We start from the raw sequence: 27,916 nt of genomic DNA, 5'->3' as shown, positions 1-27,916 counted from the left end.
ATTTATTGGTCTTGCCTTCAGCATCCTGGCAACTCTACACTAAGCAGCTGTTATCTGCAGGCCTGCCAGATCACCGAAAAGCAGCTGACTGTTACGTTAACAACCTCATTTTATGTTTTTGTTTACTAAAACAATTTTAAGTAATACTCTGACGGGATGACTTAAAGTGGATGCACCAACAACATTTCTAGGACATGGCAGCGGAATTGGGTCTGGAATCGGCCGCGGGGTCCATGGAGATCAACATGCAAGAGCCGGTCAATAAATTAAAATTTCTTCATGCACTTGTTGTAAGTAGTTGAAATTTAAATGAGAACTTAGTTCTAAAATAAAAATTTTTAGGCGGGGGGAGTGGCTGGAATGGTAGTGGACATAGCGCTATTTCCCATAGATACAGTGAAGACCCGACTGCAAAGCGAGCTGGGCTTTTGGCGGGCTGGAGGATTCAGGGGCATATACAAAGGACTCGCTCCTGCGGCTGCAGGAAGTGCTCCCACGGCTGCACTGTTTTTCTGCACCTACGAGTGCGGAAAGCAGTTCCTTAGTTCGGTCACCCAAACCAAAGATTCACCCTATGTTCACATGGCAGCGGCTTCAGCAGCAGAAGTGGTAGGATTTCATATAAAATTGTGCAACTCGTATATAGATGTGACGAATCTCTGTATCCCATAGTTGGCATGCTTGATCCGAGTTCCCGTGGAGATTGCCAAGCAACGCTCCCAAACATTACAGGGCAACAAACAGTCCGGCCTGCAAATTTTACTGCGGGCCTATCGCACTGAGGGATTAACACGCGGCCTGTACCGCGGATTCGGTTCCACTATCATGCGGGAGATTCCATTCAGCCTGATTCAGTTCCCGCTCTGGGAGTACTTCAAGCTGCAATGGACTCCCCTGACCGGCTTCGATTCCACTCCCTTTTCGGTGGCTCTTTGTGGAGCTGTCGCTGGAGGCATTTCAGCGGGATTAACTACGCCGCTCGATGTAGTAAAGACCCGAATTATGCTGGCTGAAAGGGAGAGTTTCAACCGGCGTCGCAGTGCCCGAAGAATTTTGCATGGCATTTACCTGGAGCGAGGCTTCAGCGGGTAATTATTTCCATTTTAGGCTCAACTCAAGCTGATCCTAATATTTTCACACAAAAGAACTTTACAAATTAGTTATTACATTTATTAATGTACTTCTATGTTACTTTTCAGTCTGTTTGCTGGCTTTGTGCCGCGTGTGCTGTGGATCACGCTGGGCGGTGCATTCTTCTTTGGCTTCTACGACCTGACGACGCGAATCCTTGGCGCCACCAGTACGGATCATTAAAATTAGGGCTATTTTCGTTGTACTTGTAGTAGAGGCACGTAGTTTGCAGTAGTAACTAAACCGATGACAACCACCGTTTGAAGATAACGTGGACAATAAAGTGTATGGAAGACTTTTGAGATTCACTAGGCGTTGTAGGCGTTATTCGCTCCCTGTGGAAAGAAAAGGGCTGTGAATGTGAATGGGACATTGTCAAGACCGCACTAACATCCTGAATGTGGAGGCGACCAGTGAGGAGAGTAGCAGTAGTCCGCTGATTTCCGAGTTCATCTCCGCGGTCCATGGGCACATCGGAATCCTCCTCATCCACGTTGACGTATCCACTTCGAGGAGCCTTCCTGCTCCTTAGGCAATTCCAGGAAATACGACAGCGACTACGTGACATGGCGTAGACCTACACCCAAATGCATAAATTAAACAAATGTACATCCACTTGAACAAACAGACGGTGGCGATAACGCACCAGTGCAGCCAGAACGAAAATGCCAACGAGCACGGAAATTGGAAGCCATATGTATTGACCGTCGTCCGGATGCAATATGTCCGACTCAGGACTCATGGTCGTCTGGGGCTCAAGAAACTTCATCGTTTTCAGGGGATTTACAAAGAAATCACAACAACTACGAAGCAAAAAGTTCTCAAAAATTTAAGCGCTGCCAAGTGCTGCCAGACCTCTCGTGGAATAGGTGGCAACCCTGGCGCAGCTATGTTTAGTTTTTCTTCACATTTATTGCTGAGAGCGGGGATTTTCAACTGTAAACAAATAGGTATTCATTAGGTAATCTGAATCCTTTCAATTTGATTAAAACCAGCTTTGCACAGATGGATCCCCAAACATCAAAAGTATGCAAAACGCTCAATTTCACAATAGCAAGGCGAACTGCAGAAGCTCCCGTGAAGCTTGTGTCCCAAGAAGTCTCATTTTCAGAGAATACTACTTCTTTGGAGCTGAGCAATTGCTGCCGCTTGTGTTTGGAGGAGCCGCATCCCAACCAAATGCTGGACATGTCCGTCATCTATGACCAGGAGGCGGTGCTGAGTTACTACGACTGCTACGAGATCTGCACCAAGGAGGACCTGCGGCAAAATCCCAAAAACGAGCCACGAACCTTGTGCAAGCGTTGTGCTGTGGAACTGAAATGGGCCTACGACTTCCACAAGAAAATGGCCATTGCCAACCAGCAGTTGAGAGAGATATTTGGGACAACCCAAGCCAACGGGGATACTGAGCAGGAGGACGACGAGGAGGATGAGGCGGATATGAATGAGGAGTTCCTTGTGGAGGATATTGAGGAGAAGCAGGAAACCCCTGATATTGTCGACAACTTAGAAGACATTGTGCCACGCAATCGGCATACGGGAAAATTCAACTGCAAGTTCTGCCACAAGGAGTTCAGGAACCATTCCCGCATGGCCAAGCACCAATTGATTCATTTGTCCAATCGTCCCAGCTATCGTTGCAGCCAGTGCGACCGGGCTTACCTCACAAAGCAGGCGCTGAAAGTCCACGTCGATTCGAAGCACAGGCAGTCTGGAGTCCACTGCGACACATGTGGCAAGGTTTTTGCCATTGCCAAAGCCCTGGAGATTCATAAACGCTATCATAACAGAGATTTTCCCTATTCCTGTGATCTCTGTGATCGTCGATTCGCACAGCGATCCCATTTGACTGTCCACCAGCAGGTTAAGCACTCTGGATCGCGTTTCATTTGCGAGTTTCCCGGCTGCCAGAAGTCCTTTACCTCGTCTTCATCTCTCAGGAATCACGAGTGCACTCATACGGCCATGCCATTTGAGTGCGCCCACTGCCATCAGAGCTATCCAGCTCGTAACAAGTTAGTTATCTCTTTAAAAACTTCTATAATGTGATACTAACACTCCTTAATCATAATTTAGATTACGCATGCACCTGGAACGTAAGCACAACATGGTGGTGCATATGGAGGACCTGGAGGAAATGAGAAAGTTTCACATCGTGCGCTCCAAGTTGGTAATGGCAAAGGTTTACTCGGACCAGAAAGAATCGACAGCCAAAAATTATAGCTCTGCTGTTTCTAAATAAACAGTATTTAAGACTATTACCAAAATAATAGATTAATCTTTAAAATCCGTAAAATTGCCTTACAAATATCACATTCAATTTATTTCACACTTTCCTTTGGTTATCTTACACGGACAGGGATAGATATTCACATACATATATAGATATTCGATATCATAGACAAAATAAATGCTGTTAAATCCTTCAGTTCGACAGCGTTAGGGCTAATGGCATGGCTTTGGCCAAGGTCGTGGAGTCATCCGGATGCTGAGAGGATCCAGTTGCCGTGCCCGTCGTTGTGGTGGCCACATTTCCATTGCCAGCCTCCGCTCGTTTTCTAGAAGTGATCTTCTTCCAGCCGCGCAGAAAGATTTGATTTCGATACTTGGGCGTGGTGAAGGTGTACAAGAGAGGATTAACTGCCGAGTTAAGTGGCAGCACAAAGACCACCAACCAGGCGTAGATGTCATCGGAGATATTGTAGTTGAAGAAAACCCAGATCTTCATTACGATGATGGGCACCCAGCACAGAAAGTCGGTCAGCACAATGAAAAAAAAGCGCACAGCAAATTCGCAATCCAACAGAGTGAGCGGAGTGGCGCTCCTCGTCCGCCATATCGAAATGAGGAGTGCCGTGTAGAGCATCGCAATCATCACCAGCAGCAGCAGATTGACGCCAAGGAACACGAACGCCGAGTAAAGCCAGCCCATCGGGAAGGCCTCGTGGATGTGCAGTGGGAAGCCTGTTAAGTTTAATATCGTCACCTGCTGAATTACATTTTATCATAAACTTTGTGCTCACAGGTTCCGGAATAGGATCCGTAGTAGGGTAGGGTACTGGTCCGCCACAGAAGCACCGGTGCCACAGCCAAGCCCACGCCCGTAATCCAAATGCAGATCAGAGCCAACCACATTACTCGACTGCCAATGCTGCGATGGCCACGGAAGGGATCGGCGATCAAGAGAAACCGCTCCAGCGACATAAAAGCCAGGATGAGCATCGAAACCTCCGAGGAGCTCACGGCCAGCGTTCCAATCAGTGTGCACTGCCACGAGGTTATCCACTCCAGCACAACCCTGAAAGATTGGGGCGTAACAAATGATAATCAATCAGATTTTACTTACTTATAATACTCGTTGCGGTAGCGATAGTCCTGCACTCCAATGGTGACCAAATAGAAGCCCATCAGCATATCAGCCAGAGCCAGATTCCGAATCACCATTGTCACAGCCACATTCTCATCGCGGTAGATAAAGCGTCCCCAAAGCACCAAGACATTCCCAGCTATTGTCAACGTGGCCATCACCCAGGCGGAGTAACGTAGTACTGGCTTGCTCAGCAGATCCTGAAAGGAGCTGACTCCATCGGTGGACGGCTTGCACATTCTCACCCGCGGCGTCATCGAGCAGTAGAAGAATCGATCGTAGATGATGTACGTCAGGTTGCGCATTGAGTTGATGGCCTCGAAGTCGATGTGATCATACCGAATCCCCGTGAGATTCAGAAACGAGATATTCAGCGGCTCCATCAAACTGCGGCTAATGTGAATCGGCATTAGGGCCAGCGAACTTTAATATTTGCGAGAAATTAAATGAAATTTAAATCATTTAAATCAAATTTAATCACGTTTTTACTACATCACGATATATTTTGTGATTTATTGAAGTCAAAACAAACAAATTATACTCACAGTGCCTCCAGTCGAGTGTTGTGCAAGAATGTTTCTCCAGATAACTCCTTAATGGGATTACCGACAAGGCGGCTGTAAAAAGAAACGCACGTCTTTGAATTATTCGCAGATTTAACGTTGCTCATACGCCGCGTGTGCCACGCATAATGGCCCTGCATTTGCTGCTGATAAAGCTGACTTTAAAAGGTTAAAATAACAATTTTCAGCTTGGCGCGGCTTTAAGCCAAAGCCACAACAAGTTGGCCGGGGCTTTTGAAAGTCACATAATAAAATCCCCGGCAGCGTAATAACGAAAATTCTTATTTAATAGCTGGCTGAGTATAAATCAGTGCACAAACATTGTCTATCAGTGTGTGGAATAGATGCAACTGGCCGGGGCTTTATGTGCTGGCAGGAAAGCACGCATCATTCATGGCACACAGGATGCGGCACAGTGGATCCAAAACCACATTCTTTGTTTAAGAACTCGAAAAGTTCTTGCTTCCTTTTAAACTCTGCGAGAAACAACCGATTTATTGACACACACTCCGTATGGAGAAAGTTATTTGGCTTTATTATTATGATGATGTTTTCCATGGGTGGCCATTGGTGCATTGGCTCCACCGTGTCACGTCCATGGGAATCGCAGCAGCTGATGCGAGCTCTGAGGAACTGAATCTGATGAAGATGCTGTTGTGGATGTGGATGAGGCAGTGGATACTGACGCTGAGCTCCATTGCTTGCACTTGTCTGGTCAATCAATGACCGACCGCCAACTGTTAGCAGTTTGTTTTTATGGTTTGTCGCCCAAAGACAATGGCCATGCCCCCCACCCACTCCTACTAGGAGCCCACCACAGATTGCTGGTAATTGGTGGCTGGCTATAAAGTTGCAGCGCGGGCAAAAGCTTAAACTAAATATTTAACTTGGCCCCAAATTGAGCCGTCGAAAAATGGATCCTACCCGGCGGCCAAATGATTTTTATTATGTAAATTTCTAATTAATTATTGAGGGACAGGCCTCTTGGATCGAGTGGCCTCATGATTTTGCCAGTGCTTCCAAAAGACCGCACTTAATAACTTCATAAATATCCGGCCAAACCAGACGACACACGAGCACAATTAACATATTTCTCTCTGGGAGGGCAACAAGTTGCAGTGCCTCGGTTATGGGCCTGCGCCCAAATAAGCCCCAAGTAATGCCCATTGTTCATGGCGGAGCACATCCTCCGGTGGCCATATTCACGTGGCCCATTTCGGTGGCCCATCGCAAGTGCGTCAGAATCAAAATGCCTGAGTAAACGTTGGAGGGCCGGCTGGTGGTCATTGCGCATTTAAGAAAATGACAAATAAATGCCCCTAGTTGGGTTTTGTGCGCTACGTGCAAGGAGCGAAAAATAATATATCTTCTAGGATCAAACAGGTTCATCTATACGCTTTTTTTAGAAAAAAATAACAAAAATCCAAGAGTTATTAAGTTTCATATAACTTCTTATTCAAGAAACTATTAATTATCCAACTTAGCATAGCCACTACTAGTAGTACTAATATTAAGGATTCTTAACTATTATATTTCCTCACAATTTTCTCCACCTGTTTAACTCATTCAACGCACCCCATTTCGCTGCAAGTGCATATTAACCAAATGGAGCCATTTGCGCTTCCCTTGCAAATGACACGTTTCAGTTGTGGATTCTTTTGGGGCAATGTGCTCTGCAGAGAAACTGCGGCATTTGTTGCACTGCTGCGGGGGGCGGAGGACGGTGGCAAGGGCTTATATTGACCATAATTAACGTCACGGCCGTGTCCAGTGGACAATGCAGAACTTGTGGGTCTTTAAAGCCAATGGAGCATCCGAATATCTTCGTAATGACCTGTCAGTGGCTCAGTGGCTTGACAGCAGGAATCAAATTAGTGCAGCGATTTCTCAAATATTTTCGCTTTCGTTTGTTTTATAGCCACGTCCCCTCGCCGAAACCCCTGGGGGATGCTACACCAAAGACAAAACAAATCAGCAGAAATTGCTGAAGGAAGACAGATACATGAGCAGCATTTAGATGCGTATCCGATAGATACAGATACACGGACACACAGATACGCTGGCCAAAAGGAATTTTCATGCAGTTTACTCAAGTCGATGCACATAACAAAAATTCAATTTATGAAGTATTATTAAAGAGAATTAAAACAGTGCATTCTAAAAGTATTTCTAATATAGCTATGCATATAAAGAAATAAACAATTTAAGCCAAAATCAACACAAAGCTCTTTTCCAAATGGATTAAAACCCAATCGATAATCATTAAGTGGCGCATTTTCTTTCCGTGTAGCTACAAAACTGATACACTTGGCATACGAGTTGACTGGAATGCTGAGAAATTCCTAGCACGCCAACAAAGGGCAAATTATTTGCATGGTTTGGGGGAGGGGGGCAAGGTTACCGGGTGGGTGGGTCGATGTTTTGGTTAGTAGAATGATGGTAAGATGGTAAGATGGTAAGAGGTGTCATCAACAGGCGTAAAAGATTTGCAGCTCGGATGGGGGAGTGGCTAGATCTAATGAAGCAATGACGATTGGGGAATACCGCCCCAAAGTCGATTTCAATAAACTCCTTCATTATTGGCCCACAACTTGGCCCGGAGTTGGTTACAGTTACTGGCCAAGGCTTTGGCGAAATTGTTTTCACATAAAATACAAATTTATTTGCATTTTTATTTGGTCGTAATAATGTTTGTTTATTTGTTGCGCTGCTTGCTGCGGTGGCCAGAAGTTAAAGTCCCAAAAGATACAAAAATGCCAAAGCCAAAGTTAGGTTACCATTCTGGCCAATATCTGGTCAAGAGTGGTATGTGGTGTTTGGTGTTTGGTGTATGGTGTGTCCGTTATCATCCTTGATATGCTGATGTATGTATATATGCTGGATGGGTTTTGGTAAATTTATTAAGGCCACAGCTTGATGCTAGACGATGGATGCTGAACTGCCCGAGACATTTATTGAATATGCCATTGATATATGGTTATGAAAGCCAGAAAGCAACATTCGATTCCTATTCCAGCCACACACATCCCACAAGTCGCGCTTAAAGCTCTTAGTATTGAATATTGAGCATACGCCATGTTGTCTGAGGCCCATCAAATTCCTTCCTCAAAGCGTTAAACAATTTGTTTTCGTTTTTTACGACTGCCGTTTATAGATTACCCCCACTTACTTTACAGTTTGCTATTACTTACATAAAAATAAACTATGACTATAAAGGTTAGATTAGTTGGCCCAAGGGGTAAACTTTTTTATAGAGCGGGCGTGGTCAAGTTCATAAAAATATTTCTATATTGGCAATTGTTGGTTAAACATCCCATCTGGTGATTATTTATCTGTCTGTGGGCCAAAAAGTTTTCAACTTTAATATTTCATAAACAGAGTGAGACTCGTATTTCGTATATGTAATTGCGCATTAATGAACTCAAAATTAATATCATTGAATATGATTTCGAATCACAAAGCAAAAGTCCAGTGGGTTTGGAAGCTTGGGGCTTGGCTGCTTGAAATCCTTTGCCAAATTAGCATTTACTTGGGGGGCATTCCTGCGGCTTTGTGTTGCGGTGCTGATTCTTTGGCCAGAACTCGAGTTCATTTACTTCTGTCGCAGCATTATTCGTATTATTATGCTAATTAGCACTGTGTGCCATAATTCATGCTTAGTGTCGGTGTTAAACTTTCTGAAATCCAGCATGGAGTCCATCCCAACCCATTCGGTATACTCACATATCTCGCATATTTGTTAGATTCGCAAAGGCTTGTCCATGGATGTGCGTTATGAGGTTGTGCTGCAAATCCCTGTGAATAAATAGTGAAAATAGTAAGCACAAAACTAACTAAGCTAATCCCTCACTAAATATACTCTATATATATTGTGTAGCTTTTCTTGAACTTTCCATATGCTCCAAATCACCAGATAAATTGCCAACACATATGATGTGATGATGGGCACAAATATTGCGACACAATTTATCCCATCTAAATCTCATCGCTCCCACTCGTTTCCACTGTCTGTAAAGGTTAACACATTTATTTACGTTGGGCAATTTGGGTAACTGATTTATTTTCAGTTAGCAGCAAGGCGTCGGCCACCCAGACGACCCATTGACTTATATTGTCAGCTATTGATGCATAAATTAATGATTATGTGTGCTACGCAGTCGGGGATTTTAAGGGTGCAAAACCTAGTCTACGCGACATTTAGGAAGACCCCTAAAAAATACTTCGAAATTCTTGTCGATGCCTTAAGTCACTTCCTAAAAAATAAAATGAATCTATTTATGATAAGAAACCTTTTTCCAAGGGTATATCTATCTTCGACTATCCAGTTCACTTTTTCCGCCTTGTCACTCTTCGTTTAAATATTTGTTTAGCATATGTTATTTGCGTACACAATAAAAGTGCCAATTTATGGTTATTCGTGCATAAATTCCATTATTTTTGGTTTGCCGGTAAGAAGGTGTCGAAGTATCGAATATCCACCTCAGTGTCATGTCAACAGTGCGTATACGCAATGCTCCATCCTCATCTTTTCCACTGCCTCAGCAACAATGTAACCCACATAAATCTCTCGAAATAAACAAGTAAAAAAAAGAACGAAAGCAAAATGCAACGAAGAGTAAAAATTACGCATACGCCCCATAAAATCTAAGTACAACATATTTCAATAGACTTTTCGACACTTGCCGGCATCTTTTGCCATGTTTTTTGTATTTTTTTTTTTTGCAAGGGGTGAGTGAAAGTTGATTGTTTTACTTACAGCAAATGTAAATTATCCAATTGGGAAAAAGTTTCCTCTCCAATGTATTCGATTCGATTGAAATCCAAATAACTGTAAAAGTAAAGAGATATTTATGCAGGCATCCAACAATCTGGCTAAGCTGTAGGCCTAGTTCGGTTTATATATATTTTCGGATCTGTGCCCTAAGCTCATTGTTTGTGTGCTTGTGTGGGCAAGTGAGGAATGTCCGCCTGGGCAGACGGAAGATAATCAAAGTTGATGCAGGGCAACTAGGATTCTCTTTAAGAATTTATATAAACATGTTTCTTGTAAACCTTTCAAGAGAGCTAAAAACTTCAATGTTGCAACCTTAAATCGTGAACTTCAAAACCACTAAAGGACATCAAACGGACACTTTGGTCGCCAAGTGAGTGCAACCACGTTGACAACATTGTGTGAATCCTTAACGGAATCACCACCCAGCAGTTCTCGGCTTAGTGCGAACCAGCTATCCGCCAGGACACCCAATACCCGAGTAACCCAATGAGCTCCCGTGCACCATCAGCTTTTAGCAGCATTTCACGCTTGAATACATCAGCGGAGCTGCTTGTCCTTTCAGTTTTTAATCTAGCAAATAGAAGATTCGATTTACTCACACTTCGTAGAGCGTCGGGATTTTCGGCAGCTGCACATTTCGCAGGGTGAGGCGATTCCTGCTCAGCACCAGCCACTCCAATCGTCTGAAGAATCGCAGCTGCTCCATGGGCAGGTGGTGCAGGTGATTGTTCACCAGGAACAGCCACTGGAGGCTGTGCAGCCCCAAGAAGACGCCGTGCGGCAGGTGGCTAACGTTGTTGTGGCTCAGCTCCAGGCGTTCCAGGTGAAAGAGGCCACTGAAGCTGCCCAGCGGGACGCGTGATATGTTGTTGTACTTAAGCGTCCTGAAGGAGGAGAGAGAAATCAGGTTTGCACACAATTGAACTAATTTACTGACTGCATTGAATTTACTTTACTTAATTGATCAAATTACACTACTCGAAACTAAATTCATAGTTTAATTTAAATTTTCATATATATGTAGTTTTACTTACAGCTTCTGCAGACGCGTCAAATTGGCAAAGATATTGTCGCGCAGGGTCAGATTGTTGCGTATGATGATCAGATTGGTGACCTCCGAACTGAGACGCGGAAATCGCCGCAATTTGGCATAGCGACCGCAGTAGAGGATTGTTCCCTGGCCGCACTGGCAGGCCTTCGGATATGTGACGATATCTAAGGGATATACTTGCCAAAGTAGTAATTTTTCGATTGCAATTAAGGCTCACCATCACTCACCACAAGTCATGTTTAAGTTTAGGCTCTGATTCCTTGTCACCATCGGCGTCGTTGAATCCGCACCGCTCGCATTCGAAACGGCGGAGATTAGGCGCTGTTGCTTCTTCTCAATCGCATTACGGACAATCTTGTCGGCAATCTCCTTGCTGCCGTAGAGGAGGCCGCACTCCACCGGATTCTCGTCGCTGCTGTCGGCGCAATCGTGCCGACTGTCGCACATCTGGCGCCTTGGAACGCACAGCGTGGCGTTGTCGCAGGCGAAACTGGCCGCGGGGCAGGGTCCTGCGAAAAGGACGACGCAGGCGAAACAGATCCCAAATTAATTATCACTCAAAGACAGCGCACAATTTTGCATGTGAGTAAGTCTTAGTTCAACTAGTTTCTCAACAGCATTTTGGAAAAAGGAAAACAAAACAATCTAGGGATTTTAACCAAAACATATACTTTTTAAGATCTCTCAGTTTTTAAGAAAGTATTTTTACCTTTGAAACATTTTAATAGCTTTTGTTTGCACCTCTTATAATTTCCAGCCCACACTGCGTATGAGTAATTACTTTAATCTCTGGCAAGCAAACTTTAAGCTACAGTTGACAACTTAATTGCCATAACCTCCACCCAAAAACTTATTTCAGTTTATTGCTCGCCTTTTCTTGTCAACACATGGCAATTAAACTTAATGTGCAAAGTTGACTTTGATTTTTGAGAGGTTTGCTTTGTTAGCAATATGTTTTTTTCGAGCGTTTAAATCAAGCACATGAACATCGAAATGATTGGCTTAAATAAATTAATGTGCCATTGTAGCTAATTTCACTTGAAAAGTTGAGCTAAGTTTTAACAATTGAATTTTCTTACCCTTAATTTATCCAGAGACTTTTTCTGCCTGAATGCCTACAACTGTTTTTTTTTTGGGTAATTGTCGTAAAACGAAATGACATTCTTGTTTTGCATTTTATCATTTTTACGATTTGTTTGGGTACAACGCGTTGAGAGTCCTTCCGAAAATTGAGCAATTCAAATTACTAGATTATGGAACATAGTTCGTTAGACAAATGAGCAAATAAAACTGGAAGTGGAGCACCTTGAGGAGCTTTTAATCCGATTGGACGGATTGCGTCAGAAACATGTTTTTTGGGCTGCGCTGGCTCATTTATCTCATAAAAACTTCGTCCTTTTGCATGGCATTGTGTAAATAAAGATATTTCAATATGAATGCTTTTAATTAGACATAAGCTATGGTGCATTTAAAGTGAATTGAAATGAATCTTTCAATCGTTAAGTCTTAAGCCAAAATGCATTTCCTTCAACATAATAGCCATATGATTCACATTAAGCTGCACAAATTTATATCCTCATATCCTTTTTCACATACACACATACATATGTATGTGTAACTTCATTAGGAAGTAGTGATTCACACACAAATGCATTGTGCATTAGGCGAGACTTTCAATTTCATTGTGTCCATGACAAGGACACATGTTCCACACACAAATCCTGCCTCCTGAGGCATCCTTCTTCCCAGTGTTACTACCCTCTTTAAACTTCCTGCTCCCTGGCTGATTTAAACCTAAGCCGTACAAATTGTATCTGGCAGATAAATAATTTGTCGTGATGCATGTACTGGGAATCCGAGGCGACAAAAGGGCATAAATCAAACATGTTTCGCCCATATTCCATAGCCGTGTGGCATGGCAAATCAATACGCAAATTGGCATAAAAAATATAGCTGTGCGAATTTCTCGATATTGATACTCGTAAAACAAGATAAAAGCCTCGAACGAGGAAGCAAAACATTCGGGACCAAAGGCCCAGAAATATTTATTTATACCCATACCTCCATGGATCCATGGATGTGCGAAAATTGTTTTGCGCTCAAGACAAAGTTTGCGCCGTACTCGTATTTATTTTTTTATGGTCAGCCGTTTGTTGTTCTTTGCGCCCCGTTTTTTGTTGTCTTATTTTTATCGTATTATACAACAAATTACTTTCAAATACTTTTGAGTATAAAATTTATGGCCATTTTGCAGTTTGGAATTTGATTTTGGTTTTTGCTTGAAGCGAATGAATCCTTTAAGGATACGAAAGTATATACAGATATAAACAGCAGCTCATGTTTTAAATGAATAAGAAACTATTTCAAGTTTTAAAGCTGAAAGCTAAGATTTTGAACAGCCTTGATTCCGAAGTTATTCAGTTTTGCGAATGATGGAGTTTTGAAAGGACATCACTGTAAGGACTCACCCAGACTCAAGTAGAATATCACGGCGGCCAGCAGAAGGACGACGGTCATCAGACAGACGCCTACGGCGATGCTCCTGCCGTAGACCATGGCGATTTATCGGTTTGCTCCTGTTTTGCACGCTCGCTTATCTAATTACTTGGCCACCATGGCTGCACTGGCTCCTTGACCGAGTTCATCATTAGGAGCACTCAATTCCCACTCCGGCCACGCCCCCACGAACAACAGCAGCAGGAGCTGATGCGGTGCTGACTCATTGAGTTTTTATATTATTATTTCTTATACCGCTCCGTCTTTTTTTTTTTTGCGTTAATTTCTTGTCACTTCATTTGGCTAATGTTCACAGCTCGTGGAGAAGATTTTTAAGTGCCAGGATTACACAGCTGATGAAGCGGAAGGAGGATTGGGAGCTGGAGCGGGAGTTCAAAATTAATATTTCGGATGGCAAGTGCTTTCCACTTGGTGGGGTTTCGATTTCAGCGCTGGATAAAATTGATTTGGTGTCCATAAAAAATATGCATAAAGCGCCACTTTGACAGACGTCGAGCTTAAGTTTCACAGACGGATTTAAGTTATTGGGGATTTAAATCTTTATTAAAAATATTCTGAAAGCTTATGTTAGGTATTTCTTATTTGTGATGCAAGAAAAAACCTAGATATAAGTTAAGAGGAAGTCATAAAGTCTAGCAAATCGAAATGAATAATTTCAGTTGGCTCCAGTCTGAATGGTTTTATTTTTAAGCAGCCACTTGGTTACCTAATTTATGCAAGCCATTAAGCCAAAACTCAAGGTTATGGGTTTGCCAAATGTACTACGAAATGGAAGTGCAATATGTGACCGGCATTAGAGGGTCCTTTCCCGGAGCATTTCTTGTCCGGCTGATTAAATTTAGCTTAATTGAGTCGGTGGCAGGGGGGTGGAGTTACTTCGCCCAGCAGGGGGGCTCAAGGTCAGCCGGAGACAAATCATAATTTCCGCTAAAGGTCACATTGTCTCGGCGATGCATGATCCCCAAAACAGAGAAACTGGGACTCTCATTATCGCAATCATCGCAATTGAACATCATTTGGTGTGGAAGAGGGCCATAAAAACGAAGCGCTCCTTCGTCCTTTTTGCCGGCGGCCCACTTTAATGCTCTCCCTCGACCACTTTGTAGATTGTGTCAATGCGATAGGATGCCCCCAAAAACGGACCATTCAAATGTATGCTCCTTTGCCTCTTTATTTCCAACGGGCCACTTTCACTGACCCGTTCACTGGGCGACGCTTTTTGAAAATCCAAATCGAAAGTCGCGCGCGCTTCGCCAGGAAGTCTGCGTCGCGAGCGAAGGATATCGACAAGGACAAAAGGACCAAACACGTTCGAGCACAGCGGCCAACTGAAGCTGGTGGCAGCATGTGTTGCTGATTTTGTTTTTTCCTCCGCACAAGAAAGGCGGCCGAGCAGCTTCGTGCGGCACAGGACTTCGGCTGACCGTTGATTTCATTTGCGGAAAATTCGTGGTGCTTCAAAAGACCAAGACCAAAAGTAAATACAGACAGTCCGTTTCGAGTTTTAAAGAGAAAATCATAAAAATGTATTTATTAGCTAATTAGATGCAATGCAATTAGAATTTGTTCTAAATCGTTTTTAGTTAAAGTGTAATAGTAATGTATAATATTCGATAAATTGCATTTCCGTTGGTGTTTTGTAGTTCACTATCATCATCAGTTTGTGTAAATATTAAATATTGCTAATTAAAAACATAATACATCGAAGCGACTTGTGGGTTGTCTTTTAGTTGTACGCTAGCAATAATGTATATACTAATGCGTGATACCTTTGCAATTGTTAATGCTTCGGTCTTTTGTTTCGATATCCGGTGGCTAAGGCTAAGCACTTTAAAAGTTAAACTTTTCAACAAAGCATTGCTAATTTGTTTTTTAAAGCTGCGCTAATTGCTAAGTACAATAAGTTTTGTGTAATTCGAATTGTGAATTCTATAATGAATAATTCTGTGGGAGACAAATCACTAAGTGCACTACTTATTCGTTAGAAAGGCGTTTTTAAATTACGATACTCTCGAATTATTGCAACAATTAAAATTCATTGTCAAATTAACAACTAATGGCGAATTGTAGAGATTGGAAAGGGTTTTTGTTAACACGTAGACTAGCAGCATAAATTAACCAAAGGTATAGCACACAAAATTAAGATTAGGGCATGTGAATATGGACTCATTAACTACTTTTAAATACAAAGTACAGTGCAGAATGTAGAGTAATAAATCGATTGTGATTTCAAATTTGTAACATATATCATTGCATTGAGAGATCCATAGAGTGTGATTGGAATGTAAACATACTAAAACAATAATCAAGCACGTTAATCATTGTAAATATCTTTAGAATATTGTTTAAAATTGTGATATTCATAAGGAATCCATTTCGTTTCAACTCCATTATGCATTCAAGATATGTTCATCAATTTGTTCCCAAAAACATTATTTTGTTGGAGGAGAAATACGTTTAGAAAAATAGTTCTGTGCACGTGTGACTTAAACCCACACGCCATGAGGATTTTTACTGGTCGGAACCGCCGTTTCAAGTTGCCTCGGCGAACCGATGATCCGCCGGCTGCTGCCCTGCTTGTTGGGTCCTTCCAACAGATGCTTGATCTCCTCCGTGGTGGTCACAGTCAGGCTCTGCAAATTCACCTCCTTCATCTCGTTGACCAGCTGCTCCACCTGCCGCTTCTTGTCCGCGATGGCATGCTCGATCATCAGTAGTTCCTTCTTCAAACTATCTGCTGTTTTGTTTGAAGTGTCAGTGTTGTGCAGGGCCTGGTCGATTTCGCTCTGAATGCGCTCCATTTCCATCAAGAAGTCTCTCTCCACAGTTTGCCTGAAACAACCAAGAAGTGTAAAAAACCTTACGCGAAGCAAGTATATTGATATGCACTCACCTATTGGTCTGCTGTTGCTGTTGCTGTTCCAGTTCAATGTCATCCATCAACAAGCGCATTTTGTTCTTGCATTGCAGCAGCTCTGTTTCGCAATTGGCCAGCTTGGATCGCAGTAGAGCTATTTCCGATTTCAAAGTCTTCTCCTGCTGTTTGACCAGTTCGTTTTCCTCTTCCACATACTGCAGAGTCTGGAGCTGTTCGCTTCCTTGCCGAAAGATTTGATCCGCCTTGGAAATCTCACGCGAAATGGCATCCAACTCATGGGCGTGGTCGCGTTCTTTGCTTTCCAAATAAACTATTTCCGTATCGAACTAAGCCGATAGAACAAAAATAAAATATTAACATTCCAAATGAATTTACAAACTTGAATACCTTTTGCAATTCCATTTGCTGGGCTGTGATCTTCTCCCGCTGAAACTTGATGAGCTGCAGCAAATCGTTATACTGCGTGGTCTGGAACATGGGCTCACCCTCCTCCATGGCCTGGCTATTATTGTTAATGCTATTAGTGTTGTGGCTGCTGTGCTGATCGTAGTCGCTGAGGAACGGATTTGTCGAGGAGGAGGCATTGGACATGGTGTCTGCATTGCTGCTGGCCAAACGCTGGCCCTGGCACATTGGGCTGTTTCTCGGGGGTGGCGGGTCACGGTAAGGAGGCGGGACTAAAGCTCCATTTGCGGAAATCGTCGGCGTTTGCTTGTACAGCTCCGGTGAGTTATTATTGTTATTGACAATATTGTTATTATTGTTGTAGTACATCTCGTTGGGACTGGAGCGTCGGAGTTCATTGCTGGATTTGCTCAGCTGGCTGTATATATGCTGATTACTGCTGCTGTTATTGTTGTAGAAGTCATTGTAGCCATTTGCAGGTGCGGGTGCATTGCTACCCGTGCTGGTCATGTCCAGCGGATTGGACAGCGATTTCTCATGCTTCGGCACCAGTGGTGCCACATTATTGTTATCCTGCGGTGTCAGCTGCTCCTGTGGTGGACTCGCCGGTGCTCCCATGCCCGGTTGTTGTGACTGCAATTGCTGCTGCTGCGGAATCCCTTTGACGATTCCAATGTTGTCGAACTGCTTGGCATCGTAGCCCCTGAAAAGGAGAAGTTTTGTCAATTGATGGTAGCCACACAGGTGCATATTTAAACCCAGTTTGCAAGCCTATTAACAATTAGGGCTAGGTAAGCGCTTTAAAGGGTAGTTTTCAAACTAACTAGCATATAAAAACCACCCACCCGAAACTTTTTTTCAATTCCTTTGTGCGGTAGCTGAGTTCGACGTTCGACTTTTGCTTTAGCAAAGTGGGCGCTGGCTTATTATTGTTATTGTTGTTCGGCCCCAGCGGCTTTTTTGTTGTTGTCATCACAGCATAGTTGTTATTATTATTATTGTTCTGCTGCTGCTGTTGTTGCTGCTGTTGCTGCTGCTGCGTTTTGTTTTCCGAACGTTGTAATATAAACTGCACATCATTTGCATACTCGCCCCATTTGAGCAGCAGCTTCATTGGATTCTCATTGGGGGCCAGGTGTCGTTCGTTATTGCGCCACCTTTCGATTAAAGTGAATCTGCCCACTTTTCCAGTGGCATGGGCCAAAGCAAAAACCACATCCTGTGGAAAATAAAATGATAATTAGGGCAAACTGACTAGCAAACAGAGCGCATACAGTTCGGGTCACAATAACAGCACTGCAGCAGTGTAAAATGCTTTAACAAGCTAATAGTGCTATTATGTTGACCCCTGCTGTAGCTCACATACCTGACATGTGGTGTTCACTGTAACGCCGCAAACTATCCGCTGGATGCCCTCGACCCAAACTTTCAGCTCCATTCCGGCTAATTGTCGTTGAGTCGAGTTTCTAAAGATCGGCCAATTATTTCCGTTTCTTGGTGTTTCTGCTACCAGAAAATTGCTTTCTTGTGCCGCTCCAGTTGGAAATGGGGTTCTACTAATGGTTTTTGGCGCTTGACTGGCGTTCTGCTGTCGCGCAGCCAGCGAAGCGTGTTAGCTGCACTCCGCCTTTCCACTTTTCCGTCTGCTTTTCCCCAACCCCACTTTTCCCCGCCTGTTTTTCTTTTTTGCTTAATTTTCCGATCACAGCTTCTGCTTCTTCTTCACTTGCACTTATTCACAGCAACAACAACACGACTGGTTCCATACGCTTGCATATGTGTTTGCTGGGCGTGCGGGAATGCGCGCGTGTGTGTGTGAGCTGGAAAAATTCTGATTCACTTTTCGGATTTCCGATTTTGTGTTTACTTTTGTACTTCCGGCGCGGTAACTCCGTGGTTCTACACTTTCTAGTAAGCAGGTTGTTGTTGTTATAAAGCAGATGCAGTGCTTTTGTTTTGATTTCACAGATTTTTAACGGATTTAATCTAAATATTAAAAGCAAACATTGTTGTTGGCATGGTCATCCAGTCTATGCCAAAAATCGATTGCACCAGCAGCCAACCAGGGATGGCCAAACAGGTGTTTTTCGGCCTATCGATAGCAATGCCAATTGGGAATGCATTTTGTTGTAACAGGTACATGTTATTATTTTAAAAAATGGTTTAGGTTTTTTTCCCTAGTAATAGGTACATATGTGCTTATAATTAGATAATTGAAATTCTTACATTAACTTTTCTTAAATTATCTGACAAAAATGATTATCTTAATTTGTGTACCATTTCTATTTGGGTAACAAAAATATTGTTACTAATAACACAATATTGATGCAATAGTCTTTTCGCCTTTAATAGCAGATAGTAAGTGCATACTGAAATACAAACCTTGTGAGTACAACCTTGTGAGAACATAAACTATTAAATTTAAAAATATTAATAATAGAAAAGCTTATTAAATTTGGCGACTTCAGTATTTTTCTAGAATGGCTTCCCCCGTCGCCTGGTCACACCGCTTGACTCAACCTGGAAAATTCGACCACCCCGCCAACGGTCACTCTTATTCGGTCACAAAACAATGCAATATTTCGCGGAGCAGTGAATTAATCCGGAAATAATCGCCCGTGCCCAGAGCTTTGGAGGCCAAGCACCAGGGAGCTAGTCCCAGAGTTGGTCGAAGTCCCAGTGAAACCGAATCGTAGCCAACCGCGATCCTTGCAACCGTGCTGTGTCGAACCCAAGAAATCCTATTGATTTTGGGTCTGCAATTGTGCATTAAATATTAAGCAAAAACGAGGGCTGGTCGCGTGGCAGCCAGTGGCAAATTGTTGCTCCTGCGGCACAGGCAGGACACCTGGACACAGGATGCGGGCAAGCCAGCGACGGACAACGGCGAGGCTTGTGTAGGACGGGCAGAGCAACTGCTGGAGGAGAGAACTGGACTGGGAGTGGAAAACCCGAAAGCCCACTGAATATTGCGCTTGTTTTTTGGTTGCCTATTTTTTTTGGGGCGTGTGTGTGCCAAAGCGTAGCAAACAAGCACAACAATGGCCAACAGCAGCCGAAGTCGGGCTATTTTGAGTGTTAATCTCGATGCGGTCATGGCCAACGATCCGCTGAGGGAGCTCTTCGAGGCCTGCAAAACGGGCGAGATCGCCAAGGTGAAGAAGCTAATAACGCCGCAGACCGTGAACGCCAGGGATACGGCGGGACGCAAGTCCACGCCATTGCATTTCGCAGCGGGTAAGTGAGATGCGATGCGGTTAGATCCCATCCAAATCCCTTCCAAGGACGGTCTAAAAACGGCAGCCCACCCCACCATTCGCCCACCGAAAGGTTGAAGGACTCGCCCAAACCCCCCGCTGCAGTGCGGATTTGGCCTTGAGCTAGTTGCGCCTGGGTGTGACGGGCGTCATTGTCGTCGCTCTCGGTCGGACACTCGCCTGCTCCAATGGCGTCGAGAGTTGACCTAGTTTCCATGTCGCTTCTGCTTTTGCTTCCACCACGTTCTATGTGTTCTATATGTTCGGCTTGTTTCCGGAAGACCCCCTCTCAAAAGGGAGGTAGATCCACCGTGCTGCCCCCTTCACCGCTGCATGTGTGCGTGCGTGCTGCATTTAAGCATTTTCTATTTTCAAAAAAGACTCATACAGCTGCGGTCGAGATAATAGCACTAAGAGCCAACGTAATTAGCCATTTCAATGAGAGCTTTCACTGTCTCAGCACTGGAAATTGAATGTTTAACATATATCTGATTAGCTTTGTTTGTTTACACGTAGAATCCCATAGATAAAGGTCTGCAACATATGGTCTGATTGTATAGCTAACCTGTTTCACAGGGTTTACTTAGATGCTTGGCCTTTAAATATTAGATTGCGTAAACAATATAACTCGTGCTAACATATTTTATTTACATTTTTCAACTATGAGTGATCTAATGATTAATCCTTCGTGATACAAGTAGACTTACTAATGCCTGCTAGCTTTTTTAACTATTATTTCGACTGCTGTTGTAAGTGTCTGTTTTTGTGGGGGTGACAGTGATAGTGGGTGGTGGGCGGTGCAGTGGGTTGTGGGTGGTGGGGCGACTTGTTGTGGCTGCTGCGTTGTATGTGCCATCCTGCTGACGTCTTTGGCTCAATATTTTCGCGTCTTTTGATGTGACTTTGGCCTAGTTAGCATTTTATGCATTGCGATTTATTTAGTCAGTTGGCAGCATCGAATCAAAGTGGAAAGAAACGTCTTTCCCTTTACCAATCCCCATCTTTCCCCAAGCTTTTCTAACCGTTTCACTCGACGCCCCTTGCATATAAATTTCGCCTTTTGGCCATTTGTGACTTCTTTTTTTAAGTTGAGCACTTTTTATTATCTGGCGGTGGTCTATGGTCTATGATTCATTCGCTGGGTTTTTCTTTCTATAAACTGGTTTTCCATTATTATGTTCGTCTGTCTTTTTGTCACGTTCTGTGCACAAAAAGTGAGATCTTCGAGGGGTCTTTTATTGTCGGGTGCCGTTTAAGTTATATATTTTATTGCGGCTGCTTTTCACCTCGTTGAATGTATGACATTTTTGGCCACTCGAAGTTTTACATACCTGTTGCGGTGGAAACCAAATCGGAGCTCACGTTTCCTCCTTCCTTTCCCGCAAACGTGACACATAGTAAAACGCAATCGCCTTACTTCGCTTCTTTGCCGCTATCTGATTTTCTGACATTGGCCCGTTATCATGGCTTTTATATAGTATATATAGTCGATAAACCCGTAGAGACCTTCCCCTCCATATCTTGGCCATATTCGAGATACTTAAAACATACGTTTATCGCTGGCCAAAAAGTTAAGCAAATTAACCTTCGCGGCGGTAGTTGCAAATCAAGTTGGTATTACATACATATATATCTCAGTTTTAATTCACATATTGTTCACAGTCCCAAGGATCACACTTCCAAGTGGCGAGCAATTGGCGCTTTGCCACTCCAAGTGCAACAGTTGGAATTAAGTTTTCCATTCTATTAATTTTTAATGCAAAACTTTCGTAATTGTTTGCCCACAGAAAAGTGAACGGCACAAACGTTTCGCAAACCACTTTTTGGTGGGTGGCTCAAGCTTTTGTTTGCCCAGATTTGTAATTCGATCCGGTTCTCTTTGCAGTTCATTATAAACGTAGCAATAAACATTTATTTTATGTTGATCATCTGTGGTGTGATGATTCAATTAAGATGACTCAGATTTGTGGCATAGACAATGCAAGAGTTGCCAAAAGTATGTTTATAAATCGGGGGCTCGGTTGGATTACATAAATAATCACAACTGTCATCCGTTTATATTAATTATTATGCGATTTATTTTGATTATTTATCATTTGATTGTGATGTTTACTTTCAACTGAACATAAGCTAATGGAAGCATATTTGAGATTTTCTTTGGTAACAGTTCTGCAAATGCGGAAAACACATCTTTCCTTACCTATGCCATGGGCAAGGTTGAAATCCCCGAAGGCAAGACCTTCCCACTCAGTTGTAGGGCTTTCCCATCGACCAACACATGACATTCATCTAATAACCTATTCGTTTTTATTTTACCAGGTTATGGACGCCGGGAAGTGGTCGAATTCCTGCTGAACAGCGGCGCCTCCATCCAGGCGTGTGACGAGGGTGGGCTGCACCCGCTGCACAACTGTTGCTCCTTTGGCCACGCCGAGGTGGTTCGATTGTTGCTGAAGGCGGGCGCCAGTCCGAACACCACCGACAACTGGAACTACACGCCATTGCACGAGGCGGCCAGCAAGGGCAAGGTGGATGTGTGCCTGGCTCTGTTGCAGCATGGCGCAAACCATACGATCCGCAACTCAGAGCAGAAGACACCACTGGAGCTGGCGGACGAGGCGACGCGTCCCGTATTGACCGGCGAATATCGCAAGGATGAGCTGCTCGAAGCCGCACGCTCGGGGGCCGAAGATCGCCTGCTGGCCCTGCTCACGCCACTCAATGTCAACTGTCATGCCAGCGATGGACGACGCTCTACGCCGCTCCATCTGGCAGCGGGCTACAATCGGATCGGCATCGTGGAAATCCTGCTGGCCAACGGAGCGGATGTCCATGCTAAGGACAAGGGCGGTCTGGTGCCGCTGCACAATGCCTGCTCCTACGGACATTTCGATGTGACCAAGCTGCTTATCCAGGCGGGCGCCAATGTCAACGCCAACGATCTATGGGCCTTTACGCCGCTCCACGAGGCCGCCTCCAAAAGTCGCGTCGAGGTCTGCAGCCTGCTGCTCAGTCGTGGAGCGGATCCCACCCTCCTAAACTGCCACAGCAAGTCGGCCATCGATGCAGCGCCCACCAGGGAGCTGAGAGAGCGGATTGCCTGTAAGTTATAAGCTATCTGCGTTTAAAATATCTTAGCTCTAACATGATTCATATTACATTGCAGTTGAATACAAGGGTCACTGCTTGCTGGACGCCTGTCGAAAGTGTGATGTGTCCCGTGCCAAGAAGTTGGTGTGCGCAGAGATTGTTAACTTCGTGCATCCATATACAGGAGACACTCCGCTCCACTTGGCCGTGGTCAGTCCGGATGGGAAGCGCAAGCAGTTGATGGAACTGCTGACCAGAAAGGGATCACTACTGAACGAGAAAAACAAGGCTTTCCTCACACCGCTGCACTTGGCTGCCGAGCTGCTTCACTACGATGCCATGGAGGTTCTGCTGAAGCAGGGTGCCAAGGTTAATGCATTGGACAGCCTGGGGCAAACACCACTGCATCGGTGCGCCCGTGATGAGCAAGCGGTGCGACTGCTGCTCTCGTACGCAGCGGATACGAATATCGTTTCCCTCGAAGGACTTACGGCCGCTCAATTGGCCTCGGACAGCGTGCTGAAGCTGCTCAAGAATCCTCCGGACAGTGAGACACATTTACTGGAGGCAGCCAAGGCAGGAGATCTGGACACTGTGCGCCGAATAGTGCTCAACAATCCGATTTCGGTCAATTGCCGGGATTTGGACGGACGACATTCCACACCTTTGCACTTTGCTGCTGGGTTTAATAGGGTGCCAGTGGTTCAGTTTCTTTTGGAGCACGGCGCCGAGGTTTATGCGGCTGACAAGGGCGGACTGGTGCCCCTACACAATGCCTGCTCTTACGGGCACTATGAGGTAACCGAACTGCTGGTCAAGCACGGAGCCAATGTAAATGTGTCGGATTTGTGGAAGTTTACTCCCCTTCATGAAGCCGCCGCCAAGGGAAAGTATGATATTTGCAAGCTGCTCTTGAAACATGGCGCTGATCCAATGAAGAAGAATCGGGATGGCGCGACACCAGCGGATTTGGTTAAGGAATCTGATCACGATGTTGCAGAGCTGCTGAGAGGACCGTCAGCTCTGCTAGATGCAGCAAAGAAAGGGAACTTGGCACGAGTACAGCGATTGGTTACGCCGGAATCCATCAATTGCCGGGACGCGCAGGGCAGGAATTCCACACCACTTCACCTGGCCGCCGGGTATAACAACTTTGAGTGTGCCGAGTACCTCCTGGAGAATGGTGCCGATGTTAATGCACAGGACAAGGGGGGACTAATACCTCTGCACAATGCCAGCAGCTATGGACATTTGGATATTGCGGCACTGCTAATTAAGCACAAGACGGTTGTCAATGCGACAGATAAATGGGGATTCACACCGCTCCACGAGGCTGCACAGAAGGGGCGCACTCAATTGTGCTCGCTCTTGTTGGCCCACGGTGCCGATGCCTATATGAAAAACCAGGAGGGGCAGACGCCCATCGAGTTGGCCACGGCAGATGATGTTAAGTGCTTGCTCCAGGACGCGATGGCCACCTCGTTGAGTCAGCAGGCGTTGAGTGCTTCCACGCAATCGCTGACAAGCAGTTCCCCGGCACCAGATGCAGCTGCTGCTGCGGCACCGGGCACATCTTCATCGTCCTCATCCGCAATCCTATCGCCCACCACGGAAACGGTGTTGCTGCCCACCGGTGCCTCCATGACTCTGAGTGTTCCTGTTCCACTTCCACTGTCCAGTAGCACCCGCATCAGTCCCGCCCAAGGAGCAGAGGCCAATGGGGCTGAGGGCTCCTCTTCGGATGATCTACTGCCGGATGCGGATACCATAACAAATGTCTCCGGATTCCTAAGCAGCCAGCAGCTGCATCATCTAATCGAACTCTTCGAGCGCGAACAAATCACCTTGGACATTCTAGCCGAGATGAGCCACGACGATCTCAAGCAGGTGGGCGTCTCCGCCTACGGCTTCCGCCACAAGATACTCAAGGGAATCGCCCAGCTGAGGTCCACCACAGGTGAATATATAAAAACATTTATAAGTTAGTTATATTAAAAATCATTTCATTAATTTCATCCCAAGGCATTGGTAACAACGTGAATCTATGCACATTGTTGGTGGACTTGCTGCCGGACGATAAGGAGTTTGTGGCCGTCGAGGAGGAGATGCAGGCCACAATACGTGAACACCGCGATAATGGACAGGCTGGAGGTTACTTCACTCGATATAACATCATTCGGGTAAGTTTTTTACCTAAATGGGTAACCGAATTTCAATCTAAAAAATTTTGTCGTCATGAAAACAGGTGCAAAAGGTACAGAATCGAAAGCTGTGGGAGCGGTATGCTCATCGGCGGCAGGAGATCGCCGAGGAGAATTTCCTGCAGTCCAACGAGCGTATGCTCTTCCACGGTAGTCCCTTCATCAACGCAATCGTGCAGCGCGGATTTGACGAGCGCCACGCCTACATTGGCGGCATGTTTGGGGCAGGCATTTATTTCGCCGAGCATAGCTCGAAAAGCAACCAGTATGTGTACGGAATTGGCGGAGGCATTGGGTGTCCCTCGCACAAGGATAAGTCCTGCTACGTGTGTCCAAGGTAAAGCTTTGATAATCATTTTGAGAAAATCTTCCGAGTCATAAATTCCTTTCTTTCAACATTTGCAGACAATTGCTGCTGTGCCGAGTGGCGTTAGGCAAATCCTTCTTACAATACAGCGCAATGAAGATGGCCCATGCACCGCCGGGACACCACTCGGTGGTGGGCAGACCCTCGGCGGGTGGCTTGCATTTCGCCGAATACGTTGTCTATCGGGGCGAACAGGTAATTTCCCTACAATCCATGAGTGTTCAGTTATGCTACAAGTATGTTATGGTTTGCAGTCTTATCCGGAGTACTTGATAACCTACCAAATCGTCAAGCCCGATGACAGCAGTAGTGGAACGGAGGATACGAGATGATGGATGCCCTCTGTCGGGTCCACGCCCACAACCACGTCGCCCGCGCTGCACCAGCCGCAAACGCAACAACAACCGCAGCAGCAGCAGCCGCAACCACAACAACCGCAGAAGGCACCACTGCCGTTGCCACCGCCACAACAGCAGACCTCAGCTCCAGTTGCCAAGAGGCGGCCCAAACATGCCAAACCATCGCTGCAGTTGCAGTATCAGCCCTATCAGCCCCAGCACCACCCGGTTGTTGCATCCGCCGCTGCTGTGACCACCACCCAACCTTCGCCCGCTGGCGTTTTTGCGCACAGCAATAACAACAATAATACGAGCAGCGGAAATGTGAATAATAACAACAATGACATGTCGCCGGTGTCGAACAGCAATAGCTACTCCTCGGTGGACACCAACCAGACGCTGCTCAACTCGCTGGCCAACCAGCAGCGCAACCATCGACAGCAACAGAATCATCATCAGCAGCAGCAGCATCAGCAGCAGCAGGCGAACCGCAGCCAAAAGTATAGTCAATTTATGATCATCACACCCGCCGTTTCCATAGATCGCGACTTCGAGTACGAGTCGCATTTGGACTTTGAGGATTTCGCCAATGCGGCCCACAACAATGGCAATCTGTTTCGACTTGGATTGCGGCGTAGTGATAGCAGCAGCGACGACAGCGGCCACAGCACCGATAGCAGCAGTTTCCGCTCGAATTACAATCCCTACTTGCACCACAGTCGCCAGCATTTGCTATCGAAAGGTGGTAATGGTGGTGGCGGCGGTGCTAGTCGTCACTTCTACGCCTTCACCTCGTCGTGGCGCTGGTGCAGTCTTCTGTGCGCCGCCATGCGCTGCTTTGGGGCCGGCGGAGCCGGGCACGGTAATGCTCCGTACAGCAGCTCGCTGCAACATCATCGACTAAGACGCTGTTCGTCGTACAATGCGGAGAATGCCTACGAGCACTTTGCGGCCCCCTTCAAGGCGCGCAAGACGCGCGATCACATGAATAACATCACCTACGAGTTGTGACGGTGGTACGACATGCTGGTGGTTATTGATCTCTATGTCTCCGTTGGCCTCCCGTCTATTTTATTACAATTACTAGCTATAGATGTCGTGTCCTGTGTGTCTCTCTCTCTCTCGTTGTTTATTATATTACTCTATAATATATCACGTAAGGGCGAGCTAGATTGGATGGGATTGGGTTAATCAAAAGTGAAGCACAGTTTTTGAGTGATTTTAATTCGAAATACGGAAAATGCGATTCGATCGATTATACGAGGTTAAAAGTTCTTTGCCGATGAATGCATTACATTACATTACATTACGCTCGCGCGTTTATTTAAGTGTTTAAGCTTAGTTAATTTAAACAATAATTAAAACTCCAATTAAATTTAAATATACAAATACATATACATCAATTGAAAAATGAGTTTCTCTTAAAAAGGTTATCTTTTAAAGCAATATATTTTGGGGGCTATTTAATTTTTACATTTTTAGTCTCATCACTGGAATTAATTTGTTTTGAATATTTATTATTAATTTAATAATAAGAACAATCGGTTTTCACTAAAATGATGATGGCACCCTAACATTTTCAGGAGGCAATCAGCGAAGAGCAAGGGTCAAAAACTATATGCGGTGTTCTATTTATAATCCGGCCATATGGAGAAAGACTCCCAGTCATGGTATTGATGTATAAATATGCAGGCATATTTTTATTAATTTTGAAACTAGCAATCTGCTTGACATTGAACTTTTAGTTGAACAATTTCTGGCACTACAGTTTGTTTTAAATTAATTTTGCATTTATGATTGCCTGAGTTCATTTTCATTTTTTTCATTTCTTCACATAAGTAACTCAAATTAATTTTTACTTTTATAACCACAATATAAAAATCTTAAATGTTTTTTTTTCGTTATCATACTTCTAGTAAACACATTCTAAAATTTATATTATAGAGTCTTATCTACACTGCCTTTATTTTATTT

The 27,916-nt window shown here is 44.7% G+C and overlaps 6 protein-coding genes across 7 annotated transcripts; 3 read left to right on the top strand and 3 right to left on the bottom strand.

The window, feature by feature from the left end:
* The first annotated feature begins 74 nt into the window (after positions 1 to 74).
* Positions 75 to 1,439, top strand: LOC6616955 (S-adenosylmethionine mitochondrial carrier protein homolog). Its single transcript, XM_002041247.2, has 4 exons — positions 75 to 290; positions 343 to 609; positions 673 to 1,088; positions 1,200 to 1,439. Exons 1-4 carry the CDS (start codon positions 195 to 197, stop codon positions 1,312 to 1,314), a joined length of 894 nt encoding a protein of 297 aa, XP_002041283.1. The 5' UTR covers positions 75 to 194; the 3' UTR covers positions 1,315 to 1,439.
* On the bottom strand, positions 1,200 to 1,996 carry LOC6616954. Its single transcript, XM_002041246.2, has 3 exons — positions 1,778 to 1,996; positions 1,523 to 1,708; positions 1,200 to 1,466 (listed from the first exon to the last, which is right to left on the bottom strand). The coding sequence occupies exons 1-3, from the start codon at positions 1,898 to 1,900 to the stop codon at positions 1,440 to 1,442; spliced, it is 336 nt and encodes a 111-aa protein (XP_002041282.1). The 5' UTR covers positions 1,901 to 1,996; the 3' UTR covers positions 1,200 to 1,439.
* Positions 1,992 to 3,495, top strand: LOC6616953 (zinc finger protein 90). Of its 2 annotated transcripts, XM_032723271.1 has the most exons (3): positions 1,992 to 2,081; positions 2,137 to 3,149; positions 3,211 to 3,494. In XM_032723271.1, the coding sequence occupies exons 2-3, from the start codon at positions 2,137 to 2,139 to the stop codon at positions 3,374 to 3,376; spliced, it is 1,179 nt and encodes a 392-aa protein (XP_032579162.1). In that variant the 5' UTR covers positions 1,992 to 2,081; the 3' UTR covers positions 3,377 to 3,494. The 2 variants fall into 2 exon arrangements, with proteins under 2 accessions (XP_032579162.1, XP_002041281.1); XM_002041245.2 differs by lacking the exon at positions 1,992 to 2,081 and having other exon boundaries at positions 2,098 to 3,149; positions 3,211 to 3,495.
* A 44-nt stretch (positions 3,496 to 3,539) lies between these two features.
* On the bottom strand, positions 3,540 to 14,834 carry LOC6616952 (relaxin receptor 2). The gene is made up of 11 exons (XM_002041244.2): positions 14,550 to 14,834; positions 13,358 to 13,765; positions 11,117 to 11,398; positions 10,873 to 11,053; positions 10,438 to 10,722; positions 9,821 to 9,892; positions 8,788 to 8,859; positions 5,047 to 5,118; positions 4,481 to 4,924; positions 4,158 to 4,432; positions 3,540 to 4,098 (listed from the first exon to the last, which is right to left on the bottom strand). The coding sequence occupies exons 2-11, from the start codon at positions 13,443 to 13,445 to the stop codon at positions 3,560 to 3,562; spliced, it is 2,310 nt and encodes a 769-aa protein (XP_002041280.1). The 5' UTR covers positions 13,446 to 13,765; positions 14,550 to 14,834; the 3' UTR covers positions 3,540 to 3,559.
* A 67-nt stretch (positions 14,835 to 14,901) lies between these two features.
* Positions 14,902 to 18,732, bottom strand: LOC6616951 (probable serine/threonine-protein kinase DDB_G0267686). Its single transcript, XM_002041243.2, has 5 exons — positions 18,056 to 18,732; positions 17,535 to 17,908; positions 16,672 to 17,392; positions 16,300 to 16,610; positions 14,902 to 16,238 (listed from the first exon to the last, which is right to left on the bottom strand). Exons 1-5 carry the CDS (start codon positions 18,125 to 18,127, stop codon positions 15,893 to 15,895), a joined length of 1,824 nt encoding a protein of 607 aa, XP_002041279.1. The 5' UTR covers positions 18,128 to 18,732; the 3' UTR covers positions 14,902 to 15,892.
* A 486-nt stretch (positions 18,733 to 19,218) lies between these two features.
* Positions 19,219 to 27,345, top strand: LOC6616950 (poly [ADP-ribose] polymerase tankyrase). The gene is given in 7 exon segments (XM_002041242.2): positions 19,219 to 19,926; positions 22,266 to 23,048; positions 23,113 to 24,993; positions 25,059 to 25,216; positions 25,282 to 25,574; positions 25,643 to 25,799; positions 25,859 to 27,345. Coding segments are annotated over 7 exon segments (4,563 nt in total). The 5' UTR covers positions 19,219 to 19,730; the 3' UTR covers positions 26,954 to 27,345.
* Positions 27,346 to 27,916: the final 571 nt, after the last annotated feature.

This window comes from Drosophila sechellia, chromosome 3R, assembly GCF_004382195.2.
Source record: "Drosophila sechellia strain sech25 chromosome 3R, ASM438219v1, whole genome shotgun sequence".
In the NCBI taxonomy this organism is placed as follows: domain Eukaryota; kingdom Metazoa; phylum Arthropoda; class Insecta; order Diptera; family Drosophilidae; genus Drosophila; species Drosophila sechellia.
Note: the sequence above shows the minus strand (reverse complement) of the source record. Positions and strands in the feature narration are given on the sequence as shown.

What these genes read in the sequence shown, in the direction of transcription:
- LOC6616955 (XM_002041247.2), top strand. Translation starts at nt 195, where the DNA reads ATGGCAGCGGAATTGGGTCTGGAATCGGCCGCGGGGTCCATGGAGATC. An exon ending in AATTTCTTCATGCACTTGTT is followed by an intron (nt 291 to 342) that starts GTAAGTAGTTGA and finishes AAAAATTTTTAG; the next exon opens with GCGGGGGGAGTGGCTGGAAT. An exon ending in CTGGAGCGAGGCTTCAGCGG is followed by an intron (nt 1,089 to 1,199) that starts GTAATTATTTCC and finishes GTTACTTTTCAG; the next exon opens with TCTGTTTGCTGGCTTTGTGC.
- LOC6616954 (XM_002041246.2), bottom strand. Translation starts at nt 1,900, where the DNA reads ATGAAGTTTCTTGAGCCCCAGACGACCATGAGTCCTGAGTCGGACATA. An exon ending in TTTTCGTTCTGGCTGCACTG is followed by an intron (nt 1,709 to 1,777) that starts GTGCGTTATCGC and finishes ATTTGGGTGTAG; the next exon opens with GTCTACGCCATGTCACGTAG. An exon ending in GTCGCCTCCACATTCAGGAT is followed by an intron (nt 1,467 to 1,522) that starts GTTAGTGCGGTC and finishes TTCTTTCCACAG; the next exon opens with GGAGCGAATAACGCCTACAA.
- LOC6616953 (XM_002041245.2), top strand. Translation starts at nt 2,137, where the DNA reads ATGGATCCCCAAACATCAAAAGTATGCAAAACGCTCAATTTCACAATA. An exon ending in AGCTATCCAGCTCGTAACAA is followed by an intron (nt 3,150 to 3,210) that starts GTTAGTTATCTC and finishes ATCATAATTTAG; the next exon opens with ATTACGCATGCACCTGGAAC.
- LOC6616952 (XM_002041244.2), bottom strand. Translation starts at nt 13,445, where the DNA reads ATGGTCTACGGCAGGAGCATCGCCGTAGGCGTCTGTCTGATGACCGTC. An exon ending in ATCCCGACGCTCTACGAAGT is followed by an intron (nt 9,893 to 10,437) that starts GTGAGTAAATCG and finishes TTACTTTTACAG; the next exon opens with TTATTTGGATTTCAATCGAA. An exon ending in TTGGATAATTTACATTTGCT is followed by an intron (nt 8,860 to 9,820) that starts GTAAGTAAAACA and finishes ATTTATTCACAG; the next exon opens with GGATTTGCAGCACAACCTCA.
- LOC6616951 (XM_002041243.2), bottom strand. Translation starts at nt 18,127, where the DNA reads ATGGAGCTGAAAGTTTGGGTCGAGGGCATCCAGCGGATAGTTTGCGGC. An exon ending in CAGTGAACACCACATGTCAG is followed by an intron (nt 17,909 to 18,055) that starts GTATGTGAGCTA and finishes TATTTTCCACAG; the next exon opens with GATGTGGTTTTTGCTTTGGC. An exon ending in GAATTGAAAAAAAGTTTCGG is followed by an intron (nt 17,393 to 17,534) that starts GTGGGTGGTTTT and finishes TCTCCTTTTCAG; the next exon opens with GGGCTACGATGCCAAGCAGT.